At 47.8% G+C, this 14,324-nt stretch overlaps 1 protein-coding gene and 1 long non-coding RNA gene across 6 annotated transcripts in view; one reads left to right on the top strand and one right to left on the bottom strand.

Annotated features, from left to right (window-relative positions):
- ABCC8 (ATP binding cassette subfamily C member 8) overlaps nucleotides 1–625 on the bottom strand; it is a 78,118-nt gene extending 77,493 nt beyond the window's left edge. For all 4 annotated transcript variants that reach the window (XM_040495697.1, XM_040495699.1, XM_040495698.1 and 1 more), the window contains exon 1: nucleotides 478–625. In XM_040495697.1, the coding sequence (XP_040351631.1) occupies nucleotides 478–625 (148 nt within the window). The remainder of the gene's footprint in view (nucleotides 1–477) is intronic.
- The window catches only part of LOC121043707 (uncharacterized), a 12,709-nt gene extending 860 nt beyond the window's left edge, over nucleotides 1–11,849 (top strand). The window contains exons 1-3 of one of the 2 annotated variants that reach the window (XR_005796986.1): nucleotides 475–580; nucleotides 7,521–7,644; nucleotides 10,238–11,849. This is a non-coding gene — a long non-coding RNA (uncharacterized LOC121043707). Of the gene's footprint in view, nucleotides 1–474; nucleotides 581–7,520; nucleotides 7,645–10,237 lie in introns of those variants that run through there. The other variant, XR_005796985.1, reaches the window with a different exon arrangement.
- The last annotated feature ends 2,475 nt before the right edge of the window (nucleotides 11,850–14,324 follow it).

Genomic DNA, 14,324 nt, shown 5'->3' with positions numbered 1-14,324 from the left:
CCAAAACACACAGGGGCTCACAGGGCCTCCATTCCGGCTCCCGAGGCCAGGCTGCCCTTCTCCCTGGGCCCAGCCTCGGCTGACCGGGAGAGTACCTCGGGGGAGGGGTGCCCTGTCTCCCTACACTGTACTACTGGGGGTACAGCCCGAACCCCTCCCAAACATTCCAGCGCCCACACTGCTTTTCCTGTTCTCCATTTCAGCTTCGGCTCTGCGGTGGAAAACTTGGGGGTCCCCTGAGTCACGAGCGTCCTGTGTTTGGTGCACCTCAGGGAAGGAGGGGATGGCAGGGCCAGCGAGTGCGGGGACCGCGGGATACAACACAGAGCAGGGGACCCCGGGAGGGAGGCGAATGCCGGTCGGTCGCGGGGCCCGAGGGGGGAAAGGGAGCGGTGTGGTGCGCGGCGGCGCCTCCTCCTCCTCCTCCTCCCTCCCCGCCTGTGCCCTCCCCTCCTCCGCCGCTCCCCGCGCGCTCACCGATGAAGAGGATGGGGAAAGTGATGAAGAGCAGGAAGACGTGAGGCACCACGTTGAGCGCGTCCACGAAGCAACCGTTGTTGAGGACGCCCTGGTCCACCCGGTAGGCGGCCGAGTGGTTCTCGCTGCCGCAGAAGGCCAAGGGCATGGCGGCGCGGGCGCGGGAGCGGGCGCGGGCGCGGTCTGGGGCTCCGGCTCCGGCTCCGGCTCCGGCACCGGCTCCGGCTGCGGCTGGCTCCACGCGCCTCCCGCGCCTCTGTCCCTCGCGGCTCGGCGGTCCGACCCGGCAGTCAGGCCCCCGCCCCACCCCCGCGGGCCCCGCCCCGCCGGCGCTCCCGCTCCCCCCCACCCCGCCTCGCGCCACTACCTGCGGGGCCGGGGGGCGGCCAGGAGCCTGAGCGGCCGGGCGTTCCAGCTGTGGTGGCCTGCGCGCCCAGATGTACTGGGGACGCTTTGAGTGCCCCGCTCCACGCGTGCGCTGCAGGAGAGGGGGGAAGCAGGCTGGGTGGGTGGGCACGCTCGAATCTAGGTGGGAGGGATGCGGGGTGCACAAAGGAGGAAGATCCGAGTGGGTGCTGAGTGCGCGCTTTCGGGCCTGAAGGGCGAGCTCACTCCCCCTGGGCTGAGATGTGGGTTCACCTGGGCTTGGCGAGGGTGGGTGTCGTTAGATCAGAGGGTCCTGGTGGGGGCAGAGTGGAGCAAGCCCTCACCCCACAAAGATAAGAAAAGCAGGGAAGATTTGGGGAACACTTCAAATATTTTTCAAAAGTGTTTCCAGGTGCCGTGAGCTCCTAGGTGCTTTACAATGTATCCAGCGCTTTCGCAAACGAGATCTCTCAACACTGGCTAAGTACGGGTTATAATTTTTCCTATTTTCCTGATGAGGCAGTAGAGGCTCAGGGAGGTTACATGATTGAGCCAAGGTCTCACTGCCAAAAAGTTAAGGAACCGTAACTTGAGCGCAGCTCCTCAGATCCCTTCTTTCGCCCCCCACTCATCTCTGTCAGGCATGCCTCTAATACATTAGAACATTCCAGTGACTGTCAGGTGAATGGGTACCTGCTCAAGACTGAAAAAGGGGCACTTATGAAATTAAGCCCAGTGAAAACAGTGGGAGGCAGCCAGGACAGGTGGAAAGAGAGAATGCCTCCCCTAGCCCCCTTCCAGCTGGGATGTATTCTTAACCTGGTACCAACAGGCTTGATGAGTTAAAGGACCTGGGGGAATTGAAAAGACAATGCAATGCATTCCCACACTTCTGGAGAAATTCCCACAGGTCCCTGACCAAAAAAAAAGTTTGAAGGGAAAATGGGATTTTAGGTTGAATTTTTTTTTTTTTTAATTTTTTTTTCAACGTTTATTTATTTTTGGGACAGAGAGAGACAGAGCATGAACGGGGGAGGGGCAGAGAGGGAGGGAGACACAGAATCAGAAACAGGCTCCAGGCTCTGAGCCATCAGCCCAGAGCCCCACGCGGGGCTCGAACTCACGGACCGTGAGATCTTGACCTGGCTGAAGTCGGACGCTTAACCGACTGCGCCACCCAGGAGCCCCTTTAGGTTGAATTTTAAAAGAATTCTCTGAGTTAGAGGTATGGAGTATAAGTACACAGTTCTCAGGAGGGGGTGGGGGACACCAAGGGAAGCTCTTTCCAGGCCTTTTCCCTAGAAGCTTCTCTGCGCCTGCTCTGAGGCTGCTGCTTTGAGTCTTTATAGGATTCTGTCAGGCAAGGCCTCAGCTCTGCCTCAGGCTCTGGAAGAGGTGAGGGCAGGAGCAGGCACCCTGGCAGAGGGCCGGTGGGGTTGGGTGAACAGCCTGGGGAGGGCAGGAGCTTAGGGTCCGAAAACCTCAGTCTCTGACTTTCTGGAACCTCTCTGAAGCCGAAAGAGGTTTCCTTCAGTATCCGCCAAAATAGTGAAAACTTGGTGGCGGTAAATTGTCTGGCACCAGCAGCAGGAATTAATTATCCAGGGTATAATAGCCACTGAAAAGGGGATTGCTTGAGGCTGTGGGAAAAACTTATGACGTCACGTGAAAAACTAGGAGACAAAATCGTGTGTTATCATAGGATTATAAGATTTATTATATTATTATAGCCATATTAAATATGTGTGCTTGAATGCAAGTCTGCAGGGGAAGCTCAGACTTGGAACCAACTGTTGCATTAGAGCAGAGCGAAGTATATATTAGCTCCCATTCCCGTGCTTAGTATTATTGTTACTACCATTCTCTTTCTGTGAAAACAGGACAACGAAGGTTCAGAGAGATGAGATGATGTGCCATGGTCACCTAACAAGATTTTTTTTTTCAAAGCTTTTTTTGTTGTTGTTCCAAGTTTTTTTTTTTTTTCTTCAAACTTTCTATTTGAAAGTTGCCATTTTATTTTTGTAGTTGCAATTTCAGTTTTTCACACTTTCAGGAACGCTATTTTTCCTTTTAGCGGTGATAATATATGAATTTTTAAAGAACAAGTCCCCAGTCCTGTCTCTGCTACTACTCGTTTGTGTGATGTTGGACAAGTTATTATTCTGTGCATCATTTTTCTCCTTTCTAAAGGAGGAAGATAATAATACAGACTCCAGCGGAGTAAAATGAGATCATGGGCATGCCCGGAAGACAAAGACTACTAGCATTTACAAATCAGGAAGATAGTCCAGCCTACTTCATCTTCTAGGGGCCCACCCATGGGACTCCCTCAGTCAGTGAAGGTTATCTAGTAGTCTTTCTCTTCCTTGACATTCAGCATGCAGTGCTTGGCACAACCCACACACTTTGGTCTTCCAGGCCATTTGAAATAAACAGAAGGCCAAGTTCAATCCAAGCTGGACCCAAGTGTAAAGGACTTAAGGGTTCATCAGCTGGGACTACAGGTGTTAGGTCTGGGGACTGAAGAGGGCGCCACGGTTGCCATCTCTAGCACAAGCCTGCTGTGCGACTGTGACCAAATTCCCACCTTCCTACACCTAGCTGTATAGAGAGGATGCTCATCGCACTGCCCGCCAAGTAGGTGCTAGAGTTACTTTGGAAAGTAACTTTCCAAAAGTCAGGTGCACAAGGAGGCATGGAAGGACTTCTGCTGTAGTATGTATTATAATTTTGGAAACAATTAAAATGGTCATCAATAGAGGGCTGGTTAAAACAAACCAAACGAAAAACATAGTATTATCCATACTGTGGAATACTGAGACAGTCCAGAGACTAAAGTAGGGATATATATTCTGACATGGAAAGATGTCCCAGGCATATATGTAGAACAGCCTGTGTGACATGAAACCATTTATTTCTACAACAGAAGGAGACACAGAGCTACATATGTCTCTATGAGGAGACACTGGGTCTCCTGCTTTCCCACTTCCAACAAGGTAGCAGGCTTCTGAATGGGGGGAGGGGGACTAGAAGAAGGGCAGGCACCAAAAGCTTGCTACCAGCAAGGGTATTCCCCTTTGAGAATTCTCAGCCTTCCTTCTGGCAAAATGGAAAACCTGGGATGGATTTTAGAAACCTGGATTCTTGTGCCCACTGGTGTACTGGGTAAGTGTGACCCCAGGCAGGGCCCCTCCCCTCCTTTGTGCCAGGAAAGGGTTGGTGCACACCTTCAGAAAGGTCCCTTCCAGCCCTGATGTTGTTCAGGCTTTAGTTCCTTGTCTTTATCTGGCTGACCAGGTGTGTCAGTGACCATGGCAGTGGGGGTCATCAGGTTAATAATGGTGACATCACAGAATGGGGGGATATTTCAAGAAATTAAGCATTTCAATAATCCCAATCCACAGTGAGCTGGTTAAAAACAAATAAAAACAAAAATTATGCTATCATCCATACTATGCAACAAGTAAGAATAAAATAGGGGTATCTGTAGAGAAGATATCATCACCCTCCCCTCCATACCCCACCCCCCTGCAGGCAGGTGGCTGTGAAGCTGAGATAGAGCAGAAAGCAGACAATTGGTGTGTTCAAAGCCTGTGTCTGCAGGGAAACTTAGAAGACTGTAAAATCACTAAAAGAGAGAATTGAATTATAGACAAAATGTCAGGGCTGGAACCTGGACGGGAAAAGTCATTTCCCCTTTCACCTCCATCCTGCCCCATTGTCAAGAGGAGGGGAGGGGAGGGAGTTCTTGAGAACAGGAACCTGTGCCCAGCCTCTTTGCCTGCCTGCTGTGTATGTGTGTATACTGGGCAGGACAGGGTAGGGGGGAAAGCTACCCAGCAAGGGAAAGGCTGTGTGTAGATTGTGCTACAAAATCCATACCAGGACTATTTTGAAGAAAGTTTCCCTTGCCCCAGGGCACAGCCACCAGCCTGAAGGATGCAGGGGACCCTCAGCAGTACTTACGTGGGTGTTTGCTACAGAAACAAGATGGAGCCTCCCCAAGTCTCTTGGCACCACAGAACCAGGCAGGGAGGTGGGAAGAAATGTCAAGAAAGCCCCATGTTAACTACCTGCCTGCTGGAGTGGGGGCTTGAAGTAGAAATTCAGTAACATTTTTGTTCTCACCCACTGAAGTTGCGGTCCAGGATCATGCTCACTATAATAATATAACCCGGAAGGGCAACTCCATTCATGGCCTGGTTGCTCTGTATCCTTGAGGCCCCTCGAGGTCACATTAATTCTCTCATTGCATCCCCCCAAATATCCAGCTCCCCATCGCATGGCTTAGAAGTGGAGGCTTTACTAAACTCTCCAGGGGAGGTGGAAAGACATGATTCCCATACCTCCCAGAAGAAACTTAGTAAAATTCCACCATTTCTCTACCCCCAAAGGTCTTCTCCCTTGTGTATATCTTATATCTCCTCTTCCTTTCTTCCACACAGCCTTTCTGAAAAAACACACGCCTCATTTTTTTTCCAGAGCATTTCAGCATTTGCTTTCAGCCTGTGTACGTACTCAGGGTTTCTCAAGCATGCCTCATTTCCCTTCCTGAGCTGCTGACCATCCTCAAACCTGCTGCCTTTCTGGACAGATGGTGGAGAGCGGCACAGAGAGAGAGAATAAGATTATCTCCTTTTTGCTTCACCAACATCTGTTGGGTGTGCTTAGTACATGTCACACACTTTACCTGTTTTACATCACAGAGTAACTGCCTAGTAGTTACTGTTAGCAGGGAACTGAGGGTCAGAGGAGTTAAGCCCTTTTCCCAAGATCACACAGCTGGGAATTGGTAGAGAAAGGCTTCAAATCCGGTCATGCTTGACTTCAAAGACTGTGCTGTTAACCACTTCCCAAAGGGATGCTGGGGCTGCTGAGGATTCTTCTGCTCCTGAGACTTTATCTCCTGAGGAGGGAGTGTGGGCACCAAAGAACAGACCTTTGGGGAAACCTGCCCATCTGCACATTTTGCCTTTTCTCTGTGAAACCTGCCCATCTGCACATTTTGCCTCCAGATGGGAGGACTTGAGTGCCAGGGGCCCTGCTGACTGGGGCCTCTTTCTGTGGGTGAAGCGGGCACACAAATGACCCTGCAGTGATTTGCTTTGGAGACAACTTCTATTAGTGGCCAATGGGAATGACCACAGGGGTCCCATGAGGTGTGCTGGCCTGCTTCTGTCCTCACCCGAGGCCACACTGCAGCAGAATCTCCATCTGGGCTCCACCAAAAAGGATGCCTCTCTCTGGCACAGCCTGGCCCCTGACAGGTGCCCTCTGGCAGGCACAGCAGGCCTCAGCTGCCTGGGCCTGGAGGGCCTGCCAGAGCTGGGCCTGAGGCCAGGTGAGGTGGGTGCCACTGGACAAACTGTCTTGGTCTCAGCTTCCTCCTCCCCTTCGAGGCATCTCATCTCCTGTCTGGACAGAGGGGAAGTTCAGGTCCCAGCTCCACCCCTGACCAGACTTGTGAGCTTAAGCAAGTCTGCCTCCTGGACGCTTGACTATAAGAGAGGAGGAATAATCCCTCCCTCGTGGATCATGAGGGTGAGAAAGCCTGGCACACACTAGACCTCATGGCAAGCTTTTCCATTTTCAGACCAGCTGAGGGTTTCTTGCCCCAAATCCCAAGATGTCTTCCCCCTTTCTCCCCTACCCCGTTTTTTTTTTTGAGGTATAACTAACATATAACATTGTATATGTTTAGGATGTACAAAATAAGGTACAACTATGTATATATTGTTATATAGTTATAGTTAACATCCATCACCTCACATACAATATTTTCCTTGTATGAGAATTTTTAGGACCTACTCTTTTAGCGACTTTCAAATATACAATAGAATATTGTTAACTATAGTCATTATGCTATATATTACATTCCCTAAGCAAAACTAATTTTTCTTATAGTGGACAGTTTTTACCTTTCGACCACCTTTACACACTTCCTCCACCTGTCACTCCCCATCCCCTACCTCTGGTAGCCACCAATGTGTTCTCTGTTTCTATGAGTTCAGCTTTTTAATTTTTTTTAATTTTAAAATAATTTTTTTATTTATATATGAAATTTATTGTAATTTTAAAATAATTTTTAAATATTTATTTATTTGGGGGAGACAGAAAGAGAGAGAGAAGGAGCACGAGCAGGGGAGGGGCAGAGAAAGAGGGAGGCCTAGAATCCGAAGCAGGCTCTAGGCTCTGAGCCATCAGCACAGAGCCCAATGTGGGGCTTGAACTCACGGACTGCCCTGAGATCATGACCTCAGCCGAAGCAGCAAGCTTAACTGACTGAGCCACCCAGGTACCCCGAGTTCAGCTTTTTCAGATTCCACATGTGAGATCATATAGTACTTGTCTTTCTCTGACTTATTTAACTTAGCATGAAGCCCTCAAGTTTCATCCAGGTTGTCACAAAGGGTAGGATTTCCTTCTTTTTATGGCTGAATGATATTCCATTGTGTGTGTGTGTGTGTGTGTGTGTGTGTGTGTGTGTGTGTACCACATTTTCTTTATTCATACATCGATGGACGCTTAGGTTGTTTCCATGTCTTTGCTATGGTAAATAATGCTGCAATGCTTACTGATTTTTAGTAATTGATTTCCTACCTAAAACTTAAATGGGCCGGAACAAGGTGCCACGCCCTTTACTGCATTATCTGGCTTGATTGTTATCTCACTTTAAGGCAGGTGGTATATTTGTCATTACTCAAGTGAGAAGGCAGAGAGGAAAACCCATTTGCCCCAGGACCCCCAGCAAATTGGGTAGCAGAGCCCAGTTCCTACTTGGAGCATCCTGCTGAGAAATGGGTGAGTTGGGGATGGGGGTGGGGTAAACAAGGAAGGCAAAAAAGGGCGTTGGAAGTTATCCAGTTGGAAAGGGGTGCAAGGTGGTGCATGGGGACTTGTCTGGCGGTGGCGTCTGTAGAGCAAGCGCACAGTCCTTATTGAGACTTGGCTGCTTGAGCATGTGCCTATATTTAATGTGTATGGCTGACTTCCTTGTGCACGGGTGAATCTCTACACATAAATGGAAGTAAGTGTGGGTCATGCCTACGGCTATGATTCTGTCAGGGAGGAGGGAGGAAGACCCTTTTCTCTGGTGCTTGGGCGATGAAAGACCTCTCCATTCAGGCAAGCAGAGACCAGAACAGGAGGGAGGAAAGGAGAGAGAGAGAGTTAGGGATGAGAGAGACAGAAACACACAGCCACTACCTAACATTTACGTGCTTGAAGGAAACATTGCTGAAGTACTCCCCTCATGCCCACATAGTCAAAATCTATTTTTAGCTAACATGAGTGTATTAAAAACTTAAAATGGTGAATATATTTAATTTTAAGCTTTCTGGATAATCCATGCGTCCTTGAGAAGATGCTCATTTAATGATGTGGGTGATCGGGGGCTTGGGCAAAGGACAGAGCCTAGAGAAGTTTTGTTTAAAAAAAAAGTGAGCCCAGTGGTTTGGAGAGAAGCATCACCTTTTCCACTGGAAGTGGAGAAATCAAATTAAATTCTTCTGCTGGTCAGTCCCTGATGGAAAAGAGTTGGAGAGGAGAGTGTTGAGGTGTTACTTGCTCCCCTAATTGGGAGAAATAACCTGGCTCAAAAATGGGTGCTTTGGGGGCACCTGGGTGGCTCAGTTGGTTAGGTATCTGACTCTTTTTTTTTTTTTTTTTTTACATTTTATTTATTTTTGAGAGAGAGAGAGACAGAGAGAGAGAGAACAAGTGGGGGAGAGTCAGGGAGAGAGGGAGATACAGAATCCGAAGCAGGCTCCAGGCTCTGAGCTGTCAGCACAGAGCCCCACGTGGGGCTCTAACTCACAAACCATGAGATCATGACCTGAGCCAAAGTCAAATGCTTAACTGACTGAGCTACTCAGGCGCCCCGGCATCTGACCCTTGATCTTGGCTCACGTCATGATCTCACAGTTCTTGGGATTGAGCCCCATCTCAGGCTCTGCTTTGACAGTGTGGGCTTGCTTGGGATTCTCCCTCTCCCTCCCTCCCTCTCTGCGATTCCCCCCTTCTCAAAATAAACAAACTTAAAAAGCATTTTTAAAAAGGGATGCTTTGATTTGTAACTGAGGCAATTAGCCAATCAATTAACAGGCATTTATTAGGTGTCCATTGGGTGCCAGCTGGGTTCCTTTGTAACCCTGCAAAGTATTAGTGTGTCCTTAGGAAAGTGAGGCCCAGAGAGGCTAAGGGACTTGCCCTAACTCACACAGCCAGTGAGATGCATAGCCTAGATTGAAATCTGGGTTCAGCTGGGTGTGGAACCCATGTGCTTCTCATACCAGTGGTTCTCAGAGTGTGTGGTCCCTGGACCACATCACTTGGGAATTTGTTAGAAATTGACTATATCTGAAACTCCGGAAGTAGAGTTTAGAAGTCTATTTTAGTGACTCTTCCATGTGATTCTGATGTGTGTAATATTTGAGAACCGTTACTCTCTACTACATTGTCTCCTGATAAAGAATAACAGATTGTCCCTGCCTTCAGGGGCCTCCAGTCTGGTTGGGAAAACAAGGTAAACACATTTATGGAAAAAAAAAAAAAAAAAGGTGACTGATCTTGGAGAGGTAGACTCTTGGAAGCTTTGGGGGAAAATGTGGTCTTGAGGGATGGTCCAGCCTATGTGGGTGAAGAAGTAGGGGTAACTCTGGTTGGGGAGGGATATCAGTGTGTAAAGGTGGGAGGGCTGGAACAAGACTTCCCAGATGCAGTGAGTAAACCAGTGAATCTTGCTGGGCGGGGGCACATTGAGAAGAGTCGTGGAAAATAATGGAGGCTGGGTTGCTAGTGCTGGAATTTAGCTCAGGAGCTCCCTGCATAGACTTTTCCCCTACAGATGGGCACTCTTCATTTGACAATCCATAGTAAGGGAGGACCTGTTGTGTGTGCCCAGCACCGGCCATGGAGGCTAAAAACAGGCTCCCTCACCCACTGACTACCTGCTTCTCAGCTTTCAGCACTGGGCTCAAATGTCACTCCCTTGGTGAAACCTTCCCTGAGCCTCCTCCAAGCTCAACCACTAAAAGGTCCCTGCCTTGGGTCTCCCAGCCCCTTGTGCAGTCCGTGTCACTGCCTTTACCACCCAGTACTGTGATGATTCATTTGTGGTTCTGCCTGCCCCACTGTGCTGGGGGCTGCTTGAGAGCTGAGACTGTCTCATGTAGCTTTGGTTCTAGCACACAGCAGGTGCTCAACCTCAATAAATATTTGCTAAATGAATGAGTGAGTAGACGAATGAGCGAAAGAATCAATCAGTGGTAATGTTTACCCATGGACGAACCAGCTGTGTGCTTGCTCAGCTAGGTGAAAAATTGATGTCTGTAAGTTGTATTCAACTTTCTCATTGACTTACATCATTAAGGTGCATTTTCTTTGTCTTTGACAGATTCTTCATTCATTTGTTGGTGTGTCTTTATTGAGCACATACTGTGTGCTGGGCACCTTACTAGTTGTGGTGAATACAGGGCTTACACAAAAGGAGCTCGCTGTTCAATCTTTTGGGAGTTCCTAAGACCTTGCTATTAAGATTTTTGCTTTTTGTTTTCATTGGCACCCTTTTATGAGAGTGGATTTAGCCTCTTCTGGGTCACAGATACTTTTGAAAACGATAAAAGCTTTAGATCACTTCTTCAAAAGGAGATTTAATTGCTGGTGTTCATAAACTCTCCGTAAGTCCATCTGTGGACACCGAATTAGGAACTGGCTGCTGCAGTGGTGGCTGTTGGACTATGCTGAGGGTTTGGGGCCACATCAGCTAGAATTTTGCTCCATGATATCTGTCAAGTAAGTGATGGGACCTTAATAGTAGAGTCGGAGCTGACTTGCTGTTCTCAGGATTGCTCTTGACTGATGAAGAGTCTGTGGCCAGAGTGGTCAGCTCTGCAGCATCTAGGCAGAGAGGAGAAGTTCTACTTCCTCGGGTGACTGCCTACATCACTTGCCTGTGATGCTTGCCAAGAACCTCCATTTCCTGCCCACCTGTGACCAGCATGTGGACTGTGGGGAAATACAATTTCTTTTATTTCTCAGTGCTCTTGCAAAATGCCCTACCCTCCTGACACTCGGAAATGTATAAGTTATAAAGGCAGGGAATTTTTGTTCTCACTTTCCCTGGAAGCATTTTGCTCTTTATGTACCATGAGAATTAGATCTGTAGCCATTTGTCCAAATAATTGCTCTTATCCAAAAGGATAATCAGATGTACCCAGCAGTTCCACTTGTGGGTGTGTGTCCAACGTAATTGAAAACATAGTCTCAAAGAGATATTTGCACACCCATGTTTGGAGCAACGTTACTCACAACAGCCAAATGTGGAAGCAACTCAAGCATCCATCAACAGAGGAATGGATAAGCAAAATATGGTATATCCACACAATGGAGCATGATTCAGCCTGAATAAAGGAAGGACATTCTGAAACATGCTACAACGTGGGAACACCTTGAGAAAATCATGCTAAGTGAAATAAGCCAGTCACGAGAAGACAAATACTGTATGATTCCACTTAGGTGAAGTACCTAGAGTCAAATTCAAAGGCAGAAAGAGTTGTGGTTGCCAAGGGCTGAGGGGAAGAGAGAACGGGGAGTTACTGTTTAATGGGCACAGAGATTTGGGTCTGCAGGAGAAAAGGAGTTCTGGAAGTGGGTAGTGGTGATGGCCGCACAATAATGTGAATGTGCTGAATAAGTCAACCGTGCACTTAAAATAGCTAAGATGGTAAACTCATCTTCTGTGTATCTTACCACATTAAAAAAAAAAAAGATAATAAAACTTCTCTGATCTCCCCAAGAGGGCCAAAGTGTTACAGCCGGGACCAGGTCCCTAAGGTAAGCCCCTAAGGTGCCAGGATGGTTAGAGCTCTCCCTAGGTGTGTACCTTCTAAAAGTCTAGGGTGAGATGATGCATAAGGGCACTTGTACCCCAATGTTTATAGCAGCACTCTCAGCAATAGCCAAATTATGGAAAAGAGCCTAAATGTCCATCAACTGATGAATGGATAAAGAAATTGTGGTTTATATACACAATGGAGTACTACGTGGCAATGAGAAAGAACAAAATATGGCCCTTTGTAGCAACGTGGATGGAACTGGAGAGTGTGATGCTAAGTGAAATAAGCCATACAGAGAAAGACAGATACCATATGGTTTCACTCTTATGTGGATCCTGAGAAACTTAACAGAAACCCATGGGGGAGGGGAAGGAAAAAAAACAAAAAGAGGTTAGAGTGGGAGAGAGCCAAAGCATGGGAGACTGTTAAAAACTGAGAACAAACTGAGGGTTGATGGGGGGTGGGAGGGAGGGGGAGGGTGGGTGATGGGTATTGAGGAGGGCGCCTTTTGGGATGAGCACTGGGTGTTGCATGGAAACCAATTTGACAATAAATTTCATATATTGAAAAAAAAAAGCCTAGGGTGAGAATCCATGATCCTTTCCATCCCTTCTCAAAGAAATGAAGTTTTTCTGCCCTCCTTTTTCTGGAGGGCAGCGGGATGGCCACCTCTCTCCTGTCTATATGTGGGGAAAATCCCTTGTTTTCCATCCCTTGCCTATGGAATGTCCCACCACTCACGTAAAGATTTTTGCATCTCATTTTCATCACATCACCCTGGGGTAAGGCCCGGAGCCAAGGGGGAGGGGGGCACAACACACTTGTCATTTACTATAAAGTAATTGATAGGAAATCAGTCTCTGTTATAGCATACCTCATGTTCACACTCAGGATAAAATTAATAAAGATTCATATTAAAAACCCAACCTGCACACACACACACACACACACACACACACACACACTCAGCTGGTGGCCTGCTGGGGGAGTAAGTGCTGCTTACCTAAAAAGGGAAGGTGGATGGAGGGCTTTCTTCACTTAACATTTCGAGAGGGGCCATAGTTCTTCCCAATTGCTCTAGTTGTTCGGGGGGTGGGGGGGGCACAGAAGCAGAGTAAGGAACAAAGAGCCCACCTTTGGGAAGCCCCATCCTTGAGGGGTAAAATGAGCCCCAAGCTCCTCTTCTACAGCATCTATGCCAGATTTTTAAAAAATTAATGTAATTTGGGATCCAAGAACTGGTTCTAAGCACCTTATCTATATTTCTTTTGATTCGTTTAATTGTACGTAGCAGGTAGTATTTATATCTCTTTTATAATTGAAGAAAGGGAGGTAAAGCTAAAATAACACAGTTCTCAGGGCACCTGGGTGGCTCAGTCGGTTGAGCATCTGACTCTTAATTTTGGCTCAGGTCATGATCTCACGGTTTGGCTTGGGTCATGATCTTTACAGTTCATGATATTGTGTCCTGCATCAGGGGTTCTGTGCTGATAGTGTGGAGTCAGCCTGGAATTCTCCCTCTTCTCTCTCTGCTCCTCCCCCATACGTGTGCGCGCTCTCGCTCTCTCTCTCTCTCTCTCTCTCTCTCTCTCTCAAAATAAAGAAACATAAAAAATAAAATAAAATAACACAGTTCTTACTTCCCGGACATTGGGAAGCAAGTGTTGGAATCCCTGTTTTTCAGCCCTTGGGAGTTCTGTGGTCACAGAAGACCCTTCATTTCTCCATTTCTTGTCCCCAGGTGGTGGTTGAGGAACCAGCCCGGCAGCTGGGAATTGATGAGGGTTCCACATACCATGGGAGGGTTCTGGCCTCTTGAACCACAGATGCTCCTAGAATAGATCACAGGGAGAAGATAAGGGAAGAACAGGAGGAAAAGAGCAAGAGAGAGGGAGATTTGGGAGACCTTAGTGGACTCTGCTTTGTGCCTGCCCAGATCTATTTCCCTATCCTCTGGAACAGCCATCTAATTTTCCTTTTGGAACCCTTCTTTCCCTTCACTCAGACTCTGGGGTGCTGGTGGGGCTACATGGGTGGACATGTGACTCAGGCCTGGCCAATTAGGGAAGAAGGCTTTACCACCAAGTCAAGCTAACCAGAATGAGACCTCAGGATTGAGTGGAGACTATTAGCTAAATGTGCTTTTTCCACTGAGGTTGTACCAGCTATAGAATATGTTTTGAATGCTGGGGGCCATCTTGACATCACATGGGAAGGGTTCATCTGAGAATGAAGCAAACCAGAGGAGGGTAGAGACAAGGAATGGTATGATGGGTAATTTTATGAGTCAACTTGGCTAGGTCACAGCACCCAGACATTTGGTCAGATATATCTAGATGTTGCTGTATGGGAATTTTTTAGATGAAATTAACATTTAAATTAGTAGACTTTGGGGTGCTTGGGTGGTTCAGTCAGTTAAACACCCAACTCTGGACTTCTGCTCAGGTCATGATCTCACAATTCGTGAGATCGAGCCCCACGTCAGGCTCTGCGCTGACAGCTCTGAGCCTGCTTGGAATTCTCTTTCTTCCTCTCTCTGTGCATCTCCCCCCTCTCAAAATAAATAAGTAAACTTAAATTCGTAGATTTTGTGTAAAGAAGATTACCCTCCATAATGTGGGTGGGCCTCATCTAATCAGTTGAAAA

Source organism: Herpailurus yagouaroundi, unplaced genomic scaffold, assembly GCF_014898765.1.
Source record: "Herpailurus yagouaroundi ecotype Mexico unplaced genomic scaffold, PumYag 187, whole genome shotgun sequence".
In the NCBI taxonomy this organism is placed as follows: Eukaryota; Metazoa; Chordata; class Mammalia; order Carnivora; family Felidae; genus Herpailurus; species Herpailurus yagouaroundi.
Note: the sequence above shows the minus strand (reverse complement) of the source record. Positions and strands in the feature narration are given on the sequence as shown.